General features: G+C 30.7%; 1 protein-coding gene across 1 annotated transcript; it reads right to left on the reverse strand.

Moving 5' to 3' along the window:
* Positions 1-10,118: 10,118 nt before the first annotated feature.
* On the reverse strand, positions 10,119-12,085 carry LOC133299731 (isoliquiritigenin 2'-O-methyltransferase-like). The gene is made up of 4 exons (XM_061499219.1): positions 11,658-12,085; positions 11,139-11,455; positions 10,669-10,733; positions 10,119-10,409 (listed from the first exon to the last, which is right to left on the reverse strand). The coding sequence occupies exons 1-4, from the start codon at positions 12,083-12,085 to the stop codon at positions 10,119-10,121; spliced, it is 1,101 nt and encodes a 366-aa protein (XP_061355203.1).
* Between the last annotated feature and the right edge of the window lie 3,488 nt (positions 12,086-15,573).

A 15,573-nucleotide genomic window follows, 5' to 3' on the forward strand; every position in this document is an offset into this window, starting at 1 on the left:
ATGTTTCCTTTGTATGAAATCCATTTCCTTTGCTTTCTCCCAACACCCTCCTTCCCAAATTTTGAATACACTTAGCCATCTCATTCCATATTGCATTTACTCCTCCATCAAACTCCCAAGGTCCTTCATGCAACATTCTGTCATTGAACTCTCTCTTTTGCCTCCTTAAGCTTCCACCACCTTATCCTTGGATTCTGAGCCCTCTTCTTCATTGAACGTACTTTGTTGAACCGAACATCCAAGACTACCAGCTTATGTTGCGTAGCGACACACTCTCCAGGATAGACCTTACATTCGACACAAGAAGTTCTATCTTCTCTTCTAGCCAGAAAGAAATCAATCTGACTACGATTATGGCCACTATGATAAGTGATTAGGTGTGACTCCCTTTTTTGAAAAAAGGTGTTCACTAACATCAAATCGTAGGCTAGTGCAACATTCAAGATATCTTCTCCAGTCTCGTTTCTCGTCCCATAGCCAAAACCTCCATGGATTCTATCAAAACCTCCGTTGCTTTTACCAACATGACCATTTAGATCTCCTCCTACGAAAATCTTCTCCTCTCGAGGTATTCCCCTCAAAACCTCCTCCAAGTCTTCCCAAAATTGACTTTTATCAGTTGGTTGCAATCCAATTTGGGGTGCATACATACTGAGGATATTCAGGATTAAGTCACCCACAACAAGCTTAACCAGAATAATCATGTCGCCTTTCCTTTTGACGTCCACAACTTTATCTCTGAAACTTTTATCGATCATAATTCCAACACCATTTCGACTCTTGTTCGTACCTGTATACCATAACTTGAAACCAGTTCCATCCACTTCCTTGGCCTTTTCTCCAGCCCACTTAGTTTCTTGCAAACAAACAATATTCACTTTCCTTCTAGCAAAAACATCTGCCAACTCCCTCAGTTTACCCGTTAAGGTTCCTATGTTCCAGCTTCCCAATCTCATCCTTAACCCCTGGGCTGTGCTTGCCCGCCACGCTCGCCCATTTGCGTGTTGGGACCCTGGCATACTTCTCACCTAATCCGGGTGAAGACATGGCGCCTTGCCTTGGGGCAAGGACCCTAGCCCACTTTTCACTACACTCCGGACCCGATGCAGCGCCTTGCCTTGTGGCAAGGACCCTAGTCCATTTTTCGCTACACCATAATTTGTAAGTTTATTAAAAGAAAATTCATCAATATAATATTTTCCTTTCAATTGATAGTATTTTATTATGCGTTCTCCTGTGCACTTGGTTCAAAAGATTGACCGCATCTTGCTTTTGAGTTGTTATAGACCAAAATAATATGTAATAAACCAATACAACTATAATTTCAGTTGATAGTATTTTATTGGGGTTTGTGTTCATTATTTAATATGATACAAAAAAGTTTTTTAGACACACAATATTTTATGGGGCTCGCACTATTTGAAGCAAAAAAAAAAAAACTAAGACACGCAAATAATATTACACAATCATTTTTTCTACAACATAACTCTTATAAAACCTATTTTATTATGCATTAATTAATTATTTTTATTTTTATTCAATAATTATCTTTTTGTTTTATATGTTGTATATATTCTTTTGTTCATTTTAAGAATTAATCGTATATATTAAATATTATTAAATATTTTAATAAAATTTTAAACAAATATAATGATACAAAGTATAGGTAGTAATAAACTGGATACCAAAAAGAAATAAAAAAAAAATAAACTTATATCATCTCTTTATTAAAATTGAAAACAAGTATTATGTTTCTTTATTTAAATCAAACTCTTCTTTTATCTTTCTACTGTGAATCTGTTCATTGTCAATGTAATATTTAAGGGTTATACTTATATTATGTTACATAAAAAACACTATTTGATCCTACACAAACATAAAAGAAGAGAGATAAAATGAGTTGAGGAAAGAGAAAATAAAAAATTATGGACCCCATATCTATTTGTTTAGATAGGAAAAGAAGCTTACATCATGTTACATAATAGATATATTTCCCAATATTTAAATCAAACTCTTCATGTTTACATTTTCAAACTGGATAACCAAAGGCGGTATTCATAATTGTCAAATTTTCAAAGCAACTATAGAAAATTTAACTGATAGAAAATTATACTAACGTAATATTTTTTCCAAACTGGTATAAGTGAAACTTTCAATGTAAGAGTACAAGTCAATAAACTTCTTAAGAAAAATACTAATGGATATAATAAAATCTGTCTTACTCATGATAAAGATTGCCACAAAATAAAATAAGAGGAAATATCTTTTTAAGTTCTTAATAAAAAATACGGTCCCCACTTTAGTCCTTTACAAAAAAAATTAGTCTCGAGATTCCTAACAAATTCAAAGTGGACCTATTTAGTTGAAATTGTGGTCCGTCACAAATTCAAAAAAGACCAACATTAGTCCCTCAAAAGATCCACATTAGTCCCTAAAATTTGTTCACTTTGAATTTCATAAGGACCAGACGACTAATTTTTTTTTATAAAGGACTAAAGCGAGGACCGAATCTTTTGTTAGGAACCAAAAATGATATTTACTCATAAAATAACCTCACGCAAGTAGTGAGTAGCCGCAAGTAGTGAATAATCCTACTCTTCCACGTAGGGATCGGGTAAGGGTTATATTTATAATTTTTATTTTACAAACTACACTATATACTAGGTGTAGCACTCTGTGTGCTGAAATGTACTACTCCTAACATATAGTATAGTTTGTAAGAATTTGTAAATAAAAAATTTGTAAATATAATTTTTTACTAAAATTTAATTATAAGTCAAAGTTGGTCTCTCTGTCTACTTTTCTAGTTTCTAACAGATTTTGTTGCTTCTTTGTTTTTTTTAGTATAACAAAGGGGCTAAAGCCCCAAAAATAGAAAGATTACATAGAAGAGCATCAGAGTCTAGCAGCGGACTCAACTCAGCAGGAGCACTAGAAAGCAAAACAAACTCTTCCCTAGAAGCAATAACAAGATTGACTAGAAAATTAGCATAAGAATTACCATCTCTGCCAACGTGACGAAAATAAACTTGCCAAATCTTGGAACAACAAATCTTGATGCTGATGACTAACTGATGATGCGAACCATCATAATTAGGGTTGGTAATGGCTTTAATAGCTAAGAGACATTCGCTCTCCACCAATAAGCATTGAACATTTCTTTCCCAAGCAACACGAAGTCTGTAAGAATAGCCCAGAGTTTCGCACTTAGAGTGGAACAGATCCCTATCTTATACATGAAGCCCATATTCCAAACCCCATATGCATCCTTAATGAGGTCTCCACAGGCTGCGATATCGAGTTTTTCTTCACAGATGCATCAACTGAGAAATTAAGATTCTTTCAAGATCACATAGAATTATGGTAACAAGGAATTGAGTCTTAATTAACTTAGAAAGAATTGATTGACATTATATTAAAAGCAGGTTCTTGACTATTTAATTAATAACATAAAGAGAAAATTGGAAAAAATCGAAACCTTAACTAAGTTCTTTCTTGATTTTCAAAACTTTCATCTTTTTACTTTCTTGCTTTTAATTCTGAATTTACATGTTATTGATTGTTTTTAATTTCAATTCTCTTCATCTCAATCTTAGTTGTTCAACTAAATCGTTGTTAGCGAACTAGTGCTTGAAAATCAATCCTCGTGGGAACAATCTCAGTACACTTTTATTACCTTTACTACATGTGCACTTGCCAAAGTCACAACACTAGATAGTGGATCAGTCCTAATGGCTGAACTCTAGGGCTTTTTGACTGGCTTGGAATGGGCGTGTAGTGAAGGATATCATCAAGTAATCTTGGAAGGAGATTCCCTTAATGCTCTGAATTTGTTCTCAGAGGGTTGTGTTTTCTCCTACCCATATTCTGATTTAATACAAAGAATCAAGGAAATCTTTGTTATACCGTGGAAGGTGGATCTGCCCCATGTTTATAGACAGGGTAATAGGACTGTCGATTGGATGGCCTCTCACATTGTGGACAATGTTCGGATTAGAGCTCGGTTTAGTCCCCCCCTAGAAAGTTGCAGAAGCTTGCTACTGAATGATAGTCTAGGCATTATTGTGCCTAGGATGCTGCATGGCTAGGCTTTTGTCGTGTTTCTTGCTTTGTTTTTAATTTCCTTTATTCTCCAAAAGAATAAAAAATTTAAAAATATAATAGTTCTACATTAATTTCCAAAAAAATTGAGTTTGAATTTATCAATTTCAGACTGATTTTATGAGTTATGTTCTAACTCCAAATTACATGTATAAATAACAAAAGAGATAAAATATATAATTAAATTTTGAATAATAGATTTGGTATTATTTACGGAGATAGTTATACTTACTATCATTTTAGGCTTACTACTCTTACTACCTGATTGGTTATCATTGGATTAATTTAAATCCACGATTAAAAAATGAGAAATATTAATTGCCATTAATTTCAAATTGATGCAACGATAACCAATCATGTAGTAAGAATATTAATACTAAAATGATAGTAAATATAATATTCCTCTTATTTTATTGTAAACAGATAAAACTTTATTAATTTACAATAATCTAATTTTAAAAATACTAGACATTTTTTTTTAAATTAGTTTAAATAGTTTGAGATTAAAATATGAAATAAAAAAATTTAGTGTCTTATTTTTCCAAAAATAAAGGATAATGATTAAAACTAAAAGAAAGTATGAAAAATGAATATTCTTTTGGTTAGGAAAAATGAATATTCTTAATTAACAAAAGAAGTTTACCAAAAAAAAAAATTAACACAAGAAAAATGGTAATTTAAATAAGTGGATGAGTTAGTAAATAATACATGAATTAGTGGTGGAAATAGATTATTTTTTCTGCTGTTGAGAAGAAACAAAAACCTACTGTCTAACAAACCATTAGAAACGGTCTAGTGACAAATAATTTAGGTAATTTGCATGATGGGATATTATTATTGTATAAAAAAAGTAAAATATTCTTTTATTTTATATAAGATAGTTATTTTATGTTTTCTCATTTTAAAAATTTTATCCCCTCTTTTTTTTTTTAATAATGTGCCCTACGTGATTTCTCTTTTATTTTATTTTCTTTAAGAATATGTCCCACTCAGATATAAAATAAGAGTAATATTTTCATAAACTAAGTTTTGTGGCCGCCACGCCACCATGTTTTTGACTCAAACTGTGTTTGTGTGTGTTGTGGACCGTGTGTTAGTGGGTATATGTTTGTATGTGATGGAATGACGTGCTTACACGTGAAGAGTGAGAAAATAAGGACAAGGGTGGGACAGTGATGTTAATTTATTTGTCCACATCCAAAGTTCAAAAAAAGACTAAAGTTAATTTAACTTTATTTGTCCACATCCAAGTTCAAACAAAGACAAAAGTTAATTTAATCAACTTCTTAGTCCTTCTTCGGCTTTGAGTCAAAAGGACGTGTCCGCATCGCAACAAGTTAATTATTTGTCTTAGATTTTGTATTCTCAAAACAATTTCACGGTTGGGAAAAGTAAAAATTTGAGTCATAAAGAAACAATAAATCCAAAATTTAATTAGAATTGATTGAACGAGTCACATAAAAAAATATTATCTCTTACAACTATATTTTTTAAATAAGTTTCATAAGTATATTTTTCTTTCTCTTTCTTATTATTGTTTAGATAGGAAATAATATTTTTCTTATGCAACATTAAAAAAAAGTATTACCCATCTTTAAAAGTATATTCATATTTCAAAAGTAATTCTACTTTACCATTCGAATAAAATTAATTATTTTAAACTCACTCTTTAAATATTATTCCTAAATACAATTTTTTTTAAATATCAATAGGTTTGGTATCATCAAATTATGTGATATAAAACATTACATAATTTAGTTGGTGATCTATTTGAGAGTTTGGGTTTAGATTTGTTTCTCAAGGGATGTAATATGTGAATATAACACTGATATAGTGAGATAATAATATGAACTAATAATTAGGGTTGGCAAAACGGATCGACCCGGCTCAACTCGACCCAACCTGCATTCAACCCGAAAAAAACGAGTCAGGTTAGGGTTGACTCAAAAAAATGGAAAAATAAAATAAAATTCCATTGATGCTGTAACTTCTAATTTTTTTTCTAAATTATTAATTCATTTAATACAAAGACATTATACAGATAAACCATAAAAAATTCCTTTTGCATTTGGATTTGGACTTATTAACAGTTGGTACCCATTCACACTATCACACGTACTATAAAAAAAGTCCTTAATGCATGGTTTTGAACTTATTGGCCGCTACAGGTATTTCCGTTTGAATCTTTGGAATTGAGTTTTAGGTTTTAGCTTTCGACTTTACCTTCATTAATTTTTATACTTTTATATTAAAAAAAAAAAAACCATAACCCGAGCCAACCTGTTTGACCCGTGGGTTGGCTCAATTTTTTTCGAGCTGATCAAACGAGTCGGACTGACTCAAGTTACTAATTCATTTTTTCTAATCCAACTCGGCTCATTTTAGCGGATTACGAGTCAATCTGAGTTGACTCATTTTTGCCAAGCCTACTAATAATGATGTCACCATGTAAATATCATACAACAGTAAAGAAAAGAGAAGGAGAAGAGCACGATTCGCCGTATAAGGTGAAATTCATTAAAATAACAACAATGGAAAATAGTGAGTCAAAGGTGACTCCAATGGAGCAGTGAGATATTTATAAGGGGAGACACTCTGTTGGCGTGTGAAAGATGTTGAGGCTAAATCAGTTTTTGGTAGAAGTTAATTTTTTTTTCCCGAAAATTATGATTTTTAAGATTACGGTGAGAAAGTCATTTTTTTTTAGAATGTTATCAAAATACTATTTGCTACTTCAAAATATTACCGAATTTTGTCTCAAATAAAAAAGTGTACAATTTTTTTAACACTCGAAATTTCAAGAAGGGTGTGATGTTTGTCATTTTAAATGACATAAGTTATGTCATTTTAGGGAAGATAGACATAAGAAATGAAAATCATGGAGAAGAAAGTGAGTGGTTTATTTATTTAAATTTTAAATAAAAATTTTTATTTTATGTCTATCTCTCTTTTAAAATGACATAATTTTATGTCATTTAAAATGACAAATACTTTTTTCTTCCAAGAATATACCAAATAGAGATATTCTTTGGTAGCATTTTGGAAAAAAATTATACACAAAATAAAATTTTGAGAAAATTAAATTTCTAATTTTTTTTTTGAGAAACTATATACAAAATATGGATAAATAATATTATCACTGTCACTCTTTCAGAAATATCAAAAAATTTCTCCCACCATATACTCCGAAACAATTTTTCTGTGTGGCCCCCACTCTGCTGTGAGGCGGTGCACCATCGTCTTTATGTGTAAGGCGTTAGGCGCGTTTGCATAGAAGAAGGGATTTGATGTGATAATGGAAGGTGCAGGTGTTTGGCCTTCATATTGGGCTCAGTGGCGCGCCCAGAACAATTGAACAAATATGATTAACTATATATAATTTTGAGATAGGATATTATAATATCCAATTAAGATTAATATTAATATTACTAATAATCAATTTAACTGTTAGATCGATTATGTTAATTCAATGATTATATTTATTTTCATCTTTATATAGTTATGATTCCTTATATTTAATGTGAAAACATTAAATATGAGAAATCATAACTATACAAAGGTGAAAATAAATATAAAATATTAAATATGAGGAATCATAACTATTCAAAGATGAAAATAAATATAACCATTGGATCACGATAACTGATCTAACGATGAAATTGATTGGTAGTAATATTTGTAGTAACCTTAATTGGTTGTTACAATATTAACTATACAAAGGTGAAAATAAATATAAAATATTAAATATGAGGAATCATAACTATTCAAAGATGAAAATAAATATAACCATTGGATCACGATAACTGATCTAACGATGAAATTGATTGGTAGTAATATTTGTAGTAACCTTAATTGGTTGTTACAATATTCTTCCCTTATAAATTTTTACTTTATTAATTAGTTATATTTAAGAAGTTTGTAATTAATTAATAATATTTCAGGAAGTGATTAGTTGAATTTGATAATTAATAATGTAAGCTATTGATTGAGTAAGCTGTTAAGGTAATCACACAGGGAGAGTTACTCATCTGATAGCACAAAATTAACGCTAATAATAAAGGGAAATATAGCACTGTTGTTGCTAAAAAAAAAAAAAAAATATTGCAGCAACACATGGAAAAATTAGGATATGTTGACAGATTCTGTCTTTTTTTTTTTCAATGAGTGGGTCCTATTTTTTTTTTTTTTGTATCTGTTGCAAAAAAAAATTATCTGTAGTGATAGCAAAAAAAAAATGGACCCAATAATAAAAAGGGTTATTGACTGTGAAAGGAGATATGTTCTGTTATGTTAGTAATACAAAATTAAGATAGAGTTTCATCTTTATTTTCAGTGGGACCAACATTAAATTTATCTCAATAACAAGAGACAAATTTATCTCAGCAATAAGAGACACTTTATTTATTGTAGCATGAGATCAGTGGCGAAGCCAGGAGAGGAAGGGGATGGTGAAAATTAAAAGTCTGTTTGATTGTGTTCTGATTTTTTTTGTTCTTAAAACTGTTTTGTAAAATAGTTATGAAAACAATTGTTTTCTATATTTTTAAATTTTTGAAAGTTAAAAACCAAAACAGAAAAAAAAAAAAACAACTCAGACATGTTCTCTAAATTTGATTCTAAAAGCAAAAAAACAGTTATAGTTTTCAAAACATTTTTTACAAAAGCAGATCTTACCAAACGAGTTTTTTAGTTTTTTTGTTCTAAAAATTAAAAAATTGTTTTTAAAAAACAACAATCAAAGAGAGCCTAATTTTTTGTCTTGCATAATATCAGTGTTTTCTCTGTCTATTGACCTCATACCTTCATGGAACTCATTTAAGTAATTTTTTAATCAAAATATTAACATTTAACAACATTTCAAAGACCGAAAAAAGTACTATTGGCCAGTCCAACAGACATAAAAAGTAGTTTAAAGCAATAATTAAAAAAAGAAAGACAAAGAGTGTCTTGATTCAATGTTAACATTAATTAAAACAATGCTTTTAACTATATTTTTTTTTTAAATAAAAATAAAAGACTGCAATCAAGTTGTCCCAAAAAATGAATCTTTTAAGTTAGAACAAATTCATTTTCTCTATATGAAACCACTACATAAAGAGAAACACAATCATGTAAATGAAAAAAAGAGCAAAACAAAAAGGCCAAAGCTTTCATTAATCAAAACATAGCAAATGAAAATAAAAAAATTAAAAACAAAAAAGGGTGCACATAACACACACACGTGTTAGCTGAAGTGGAAGTAGGTTTCAACTTGAATATCAAACCAGAACTTTCAGAAAAAGAAGCACAGTTAATAATAACAACAGTACCATATCTACTCTTCAACTACATCAAAAAAAAAAAAAAATATTTGGGAGGGGGTGTGGCTGCCCCACCTTAGCCTCCCCTGGCTTCTCCTCAGCATCAGTTTCGTTTAGTCCATAATAAAAATAAATTATAACTTGTAGACAGATTTTCTTCTAGTTTAGTCAAGCCAATCCCAAGAGGGGTGACTTATTTTATTTTATTTTATTTTAGATAGAGGGGTGATTTTGATTGCATAATAATAAAAATACATTTCTTTTGTGTGTTTTTGAACTCTTCTTAATTACAACTTTCAAAATAGGTTCGAGCCTCTGAATCAATTCAGTATAACTCACCACAACGGTGAGAAACGTATATGCAAATTTAATTATTAGCTAACTATAAAGAGCAATTGGTTGTTGAAAATCCTTACATAAAGATGGCAGGATTTTCATAGGATTAAGGGTCTCACCGACTCACTCTCATGTAAATATAATCACACGCCCAAGTAAATTAATCTAATATTTGTGCAAATAATATAACTCAATAACTTATTTATAACATTGTATTTGATAAAAGAAAGGAAAACAAGTACAAGAAAAAGAAAGAAAGAAAAAAAGGTTATTACACAATGTTTCTCTTTAAGCATTTCTCCATTATTTTCCCCCTTTGAAACTTATTTTTTCAAGACTGCTAACAACATATCAAGATTCCAAGTTACTGTTCAGTAACATTTATTTATAAAATTCCATCGCTCCTGAGACATCAGTGCAAGCAACATGAAATCTTGCAAATCCAGAATTCCTACATAAACTCTCAAATTCTTTCTCAGTTCTTTCCTTTCCACCAGTTACTATAAACATGAGATTGTCGATAACACAAGTATGCTTAGATATTCCGCTTGAATCCGGGACTTCTGGAATTATAAAGTCCAAAACAATCACCTTTCCATGCTCTGGCAAAGCTTTGTGACAATTTCTCAAAAACTTTACACATTCTTCGTCTGACCAATTATGACATACATGCTAAAACGATCAAAGGCAAAAAAACAAAAGAAAATGTGATTAGAACAATTTTATGTTATAATATTGAATTGTTTAAAGAGCAAGATTATATTTACAAACTTTTTGTTTACAAACTCTTACAAACTATACTATGTACTACGAGTTACATACTATTCAAATACATAGTATAGTTTGTAGGAGTTTGTAAATAAAAGATTTGTAAATATAACTTACCCCTTGTTTAAATATGTAAACTTGAACTCTCATGTAGTTCACTAACCTTGAGCAAAATGGCATCTCCTTTTGGAACACTTTCAAACATATCTCCTCCAACATGTTCTATCCCTTCATAATAAATGAGTATTTTCTAATTAATAATTTTGGCAAAACAAACTTATTCCACTTTTGCTTATAAGAAATCATCTCACCTAAAAGTTCAAACTATTAAGTAAGGGTCACAAAATCCATTTATCGTGTGCTAATTTTATCTTATGCTAATTTTAACTTGCTTATTAATTTTATTAGAAAATGAGATAGTGATGTTGGATCTCATGATTACTTGATCAAAAGCTCTTATACTATGTAATACAACCAATTCAATACAAAAACTTAAAAGTACTTTTAAGTGATGTTCACATTAATACTTTAATTCATATTAATATCTCTTAACACTTTTTTCCTTGGAAACTGAATTATACCATCTTTTAAAATATTATAGATTGTAGAGAGAGAGAGACTAATATATGTTACCTGGAAGAGGTGGTGCATCTTGAACCACTTGAGGCAAATCAAAATTAATTCCTTTTATTGAAGGATGCTTGGAGATAATCTGTTTTAAGGCTTGTCCTACTCCACCTCCTACATCAACAAGTGTTGATATTCCCTCAAATCCTTTATATAGTCCAAGGCTCCTTTTAATTTCTAATGGACCAGCATGGGCCATTGCCTTGTTGAAAATGTGATTCAGCTCTTTATCTGTCTCCATATATTGATAAGAGGGCATTCCATAAACTTTTTGGAAATGGTTATTGTTGTTAGGGTCCACAATTGCATCCTTCACATCCTTCCTGGGAAGAAACAACACAGAATGATATTAAAAATCTATGATTTGTTACATTGAATACGACCATGTCATGTGAGGCATCTTAACTAATTATTAGTAAATTAAGGGTCACAATTTTAATGACAATGTTGATAAGAAAAAGAAAAAGGGAATGAATATGAGAACATCTATGGGGCAGAACAGATAAGTAATAAATGCTTAATTACCAAATGTCATGATATGCTCTATGCACTAGAGTTGAGAATGGACCCAAAGAGCTTCCATCATTATCAGAAGCAAAGTATTCACCAACGGGTGAGAGAGCATAAACTCTTTCTCTCTTACCATCTTCGTTGGTGCGAATGGAGCAATTCAGAAGAGAATAACTAGCTAGCACAGTTAACATGCGTTCAAGCCTGTTAGCCAATTCTGGGTGTTCATAATTTGGAAGCAGAGAAGCAATCTCAGAAGCAGACAAGCTTGAACCACATGAACTCTGTTTCTTAGCTATGATATCAAACAAGTTGAGATCAACAGCAGCATTTAGGATTGCAGGAAAGATCCTACTAAAACATAGTAACAAAGCAGAGACGTAAGCATCATCAACCTTTGCTACCTCCGTGGGAAGCTCATTCTCTTTAGAATTGGAGCTCATTTTTACTACCCTTTTTTTCTCTGTGTTTTTGTTTGCTATTCACTTCTTTTGTTGTGTACTATCTTCAATTTTTGCATCGTTTATATAGGCATAATATATGCCTCCGTCATATGTAATCATCCCTGGGAATAGTCACTCTTTGGTATTTTTTTAATTATTGTCAACCTCAGTGTAATTGACTATGTTGGGATGACCTTAAGGACGAGCTAGTTTTGTGTATAAATTTAATTGAGTAGGTTTTGACCATGATTGTTAATTTGAATCAATGTTTTATTTCAATATCTTCTATCACAAGTGTTGGACAAAGTTTTGATGATGTCAGAGAGCTTGAAGAAAATTTCAAATTGAAGAAGATCCAAGCTTTGAAGAACTTGCAGTAGCTTCATAGGTTAGGTATTTGTTTTGTAACACCAACTTTTTGTTATCTCATAGTAATCCTTGTTCCAAGTATAAAAATATTCATGCATGAAATTAATCACCTCTCATGAAAAATTAATAAAATAAAAAATTTCAGAAAGGTCTAATTAATTTTTTTTAGGGTTTTGCATTTGTCATTTGCGCTCATTTTCTTTTTTTATTTTAAATATGGTAGACCCCACTTATTGTCTTTATAGCTTGACAAAAAGATTGTTCTACAACATAATACTTGTTTTTTCCTTTTTTTTTTTTTTAATAAAGATAAAATGGACTATTCATACTTAACATTCCGTTACATCATTCTATTTTGTGTGGGTAGTTTATTTTTGGCTTTTAAGCCCACTTGTGATGGGCTCACAAAAGTAAAATAGAATCACCCTCACAGAACCATTTTGACTAGAGCTGCACTTTACCAAACTTCTTTTTTTTCCCCTTCGTATAAAAAGCAAGTCCCATGGGATACAGTTAGAGAGTGTTTGGTAGAGGAGAAAATTTTGTTTGTCTGAGAAATAATTATTACTGAAATGTAGCAGGGAATAAATTTTACTGAAATGTTACTAAAAAGCTGTTTGGTAGACTCATATTTTTCCGGAAAAATGAAGTTAATTTTACTGAGTTTGTGTTTGATTAGTTATGGAATATTAGTGGGATTATACTTGACACTATTTGTTCAGAAATTGTACAAACCAAAGAATAATAATCATACAAATGAAAGGATAAAGTGGTCTATTCCTTGGTGGGTCACTTTTAACTTTGACTGGCAACAAAAAATTCTATCTAATCTATAGCATTCCAATGATACCAACAGTACATAAAATTACACACAAACTATTTTCTGGAAAAAAAATTATCTGAAAAAGTTAGATGTTTTTTATACCAAACATGGTATTGTTATTCTCTCTATGATGCTTTCCAAGGAAACTAAAAAAAAGTCTGGTACCAAACACACCGTCAGGGGCGTTTGTTACGTGGATTTTATTTGGTCTCTAGGAAAGCAAAGTTAGGAAAACTTTTATGCCACGTTTGTATCCAAAATAGGGGAAGTTTCCCGGATTAAAATATTGACTGTTTTATTTCTTTTGTTTGTATAATTACGTACGGCTCAAGAACGGTGATATCCTTCAAATATGTGGAATGAATTTTTCCTGAGGATGCGCAAATAGAACCGTGAAAGAAATGACCAAAATCGCCTCACAAAGCTTCAACATGAAAGCTGGAAGGCTAACAAAAAAAAACACACTGTTGAAAGCATCTCACCCTTATTGACTCCACAGGAAGCAGTGGTGAAGCCAGCAAATTTTATTTATATCTACATATTTAGTGGCAGGGCTACCCCTAAATTTTTTTTCTAAAAATTTTAAATGCATTAAAAAACAAAAAGAATATAAACAAGAAATCAAAAGAAAAAGCTTTAACTTAACATAAAAAATAATAATCAAGAGTCAACTAAACTATCATAATTTCATGCAATGATTATTTTCTAAGATTTTTATTTTTATAGCGATGCAAAATAATCTTGCCCTTTTTTATTATTATTTTGATATAAAATATAATTATATATCACGAGTGAGGGTAAATTTTTTTTACATTATGAGTTGTACAACATTTTATAGAAACTCCGATAAGTTTCAACTTTCAATATTTTTTATTGTAAAGCCAACTTCATACCTAAAAGGTGCATGGCTAGACATGTCCAACATCACATTAGCCAAGAACCAAACGTGCACTCCTTACTTTTCCATAAGTTCTTAACACTAATTTTAACCTTGGCATCTTTTACATTATGAGCTGTTCAAATCACCCCTCGATTCTTGGCAAAAAAAATTTCCTCCCAAAAATTTATGTCTGCAAGTGCCCACACTTGCAACCAAGGTTGTTAAAATCGAGATCTTAAGTAAAATCGGAAGGAGATTAAAAAAACGTAAAATGTAAAATCGTAATGTAAAAAAATCGTAAAAAATCATAAAAAATCGTAAAAATGTAAAAGCGTTTGGAATATTAGTAAAATCGTTTTGGTGAAAAAAATTGTAAAAACATAAAATCATAGTGATAAATCGAGATTTTAACAACAACGCTTGCAACAGTGTGGGTCCGCCGATGACAGTAAGCATGCAACAAAGATACCAACTTTGGTGTCTATGTGAACAACGGCAACAACAATGTCTTCACGGCGGACGCCATCTGAAGTACCACTCGATCGAAGTTTGATGAAAGAGATATTGAAGCGGTTGCTATGAAGAACATCCCAGATTTCAATTCAAGGTGCCTCACGTTTGGTACCCGGATCCGTTTCTTTTCTGTGATTAATAACCCCATTTTTGTAAATGGGGTTATTCTTGTAAAATAACCTCATTTTTCTAGTATTATTTTACAATCAACCAAACAACAATTCAGAAAACTTAATCAAATTATCTCGAAAAAATTTTGGTTAACCAAACGCCTTTTTGTAACTTACCCGGAAAAAATCAGTTCCTACCAATTTTCCCATAATATTTTTTTCTCAGTCAAATTTTTTTTCCTGTACCAAACACCCCCTAGGTAATTAAAATTGAGATTTTATGTAAAATTGAAAAGGGGATAAAAAATCGTAAAATATAAAATGATAACATAAATAATTATAAAAAATCATAAAAATATAAAAACGTTTGGAATATTGGTAAAATCATTTTGGTAAAAAAAATCTTAAAAATATAAAATTATAGTAATAAATCGAGATTTTAACTACTATGTGATACACACAGAGAGACTGACTTACAGCTTTACATAAAAAAATAAAAATAAAAAAATAAAAAATAAAAAAATAAAAAAATAAATTCTCTTCAAGAAACAGAGATAGTGCTTCATTTTCGTGTGAAAAAATCACTGCATATGCGACACAAAAATTCAAGAAATTCTTGTCTTCAAATCACTATCCCTCAATACTTCTTCCTTATTCCTTTGAGAAATCCAAATTTCCCTCACCAAAATCAAAATCTTTGAGACTAAAAGCCTCCAAGCCCTTTCACTAAGAAATTTCTTATGCTTTGGGTAATATAGTGAGTGAGGAAAGTATAGGCTGAAATATCAACTAA

Source organism: Gastrolobium bilobum, unplaced genomic scaffold, assembly GCF_033153095.1.
Source record: "Gastrolobium bilobum isolate Gb01-03AN ecotype WA unplaced genomic scaffold, APGP_CSIRO_Gbil_v1 utg26868, whole genome shotgun sequence".
In the NCBI taxonomy this organism is placed as follows: Eukaryota; Viridiplantae; Streptophyta; class Magnoliopsida; order Fabales; family Fabaceae; genus Gastrolobium; species Gastrolobium bilobum.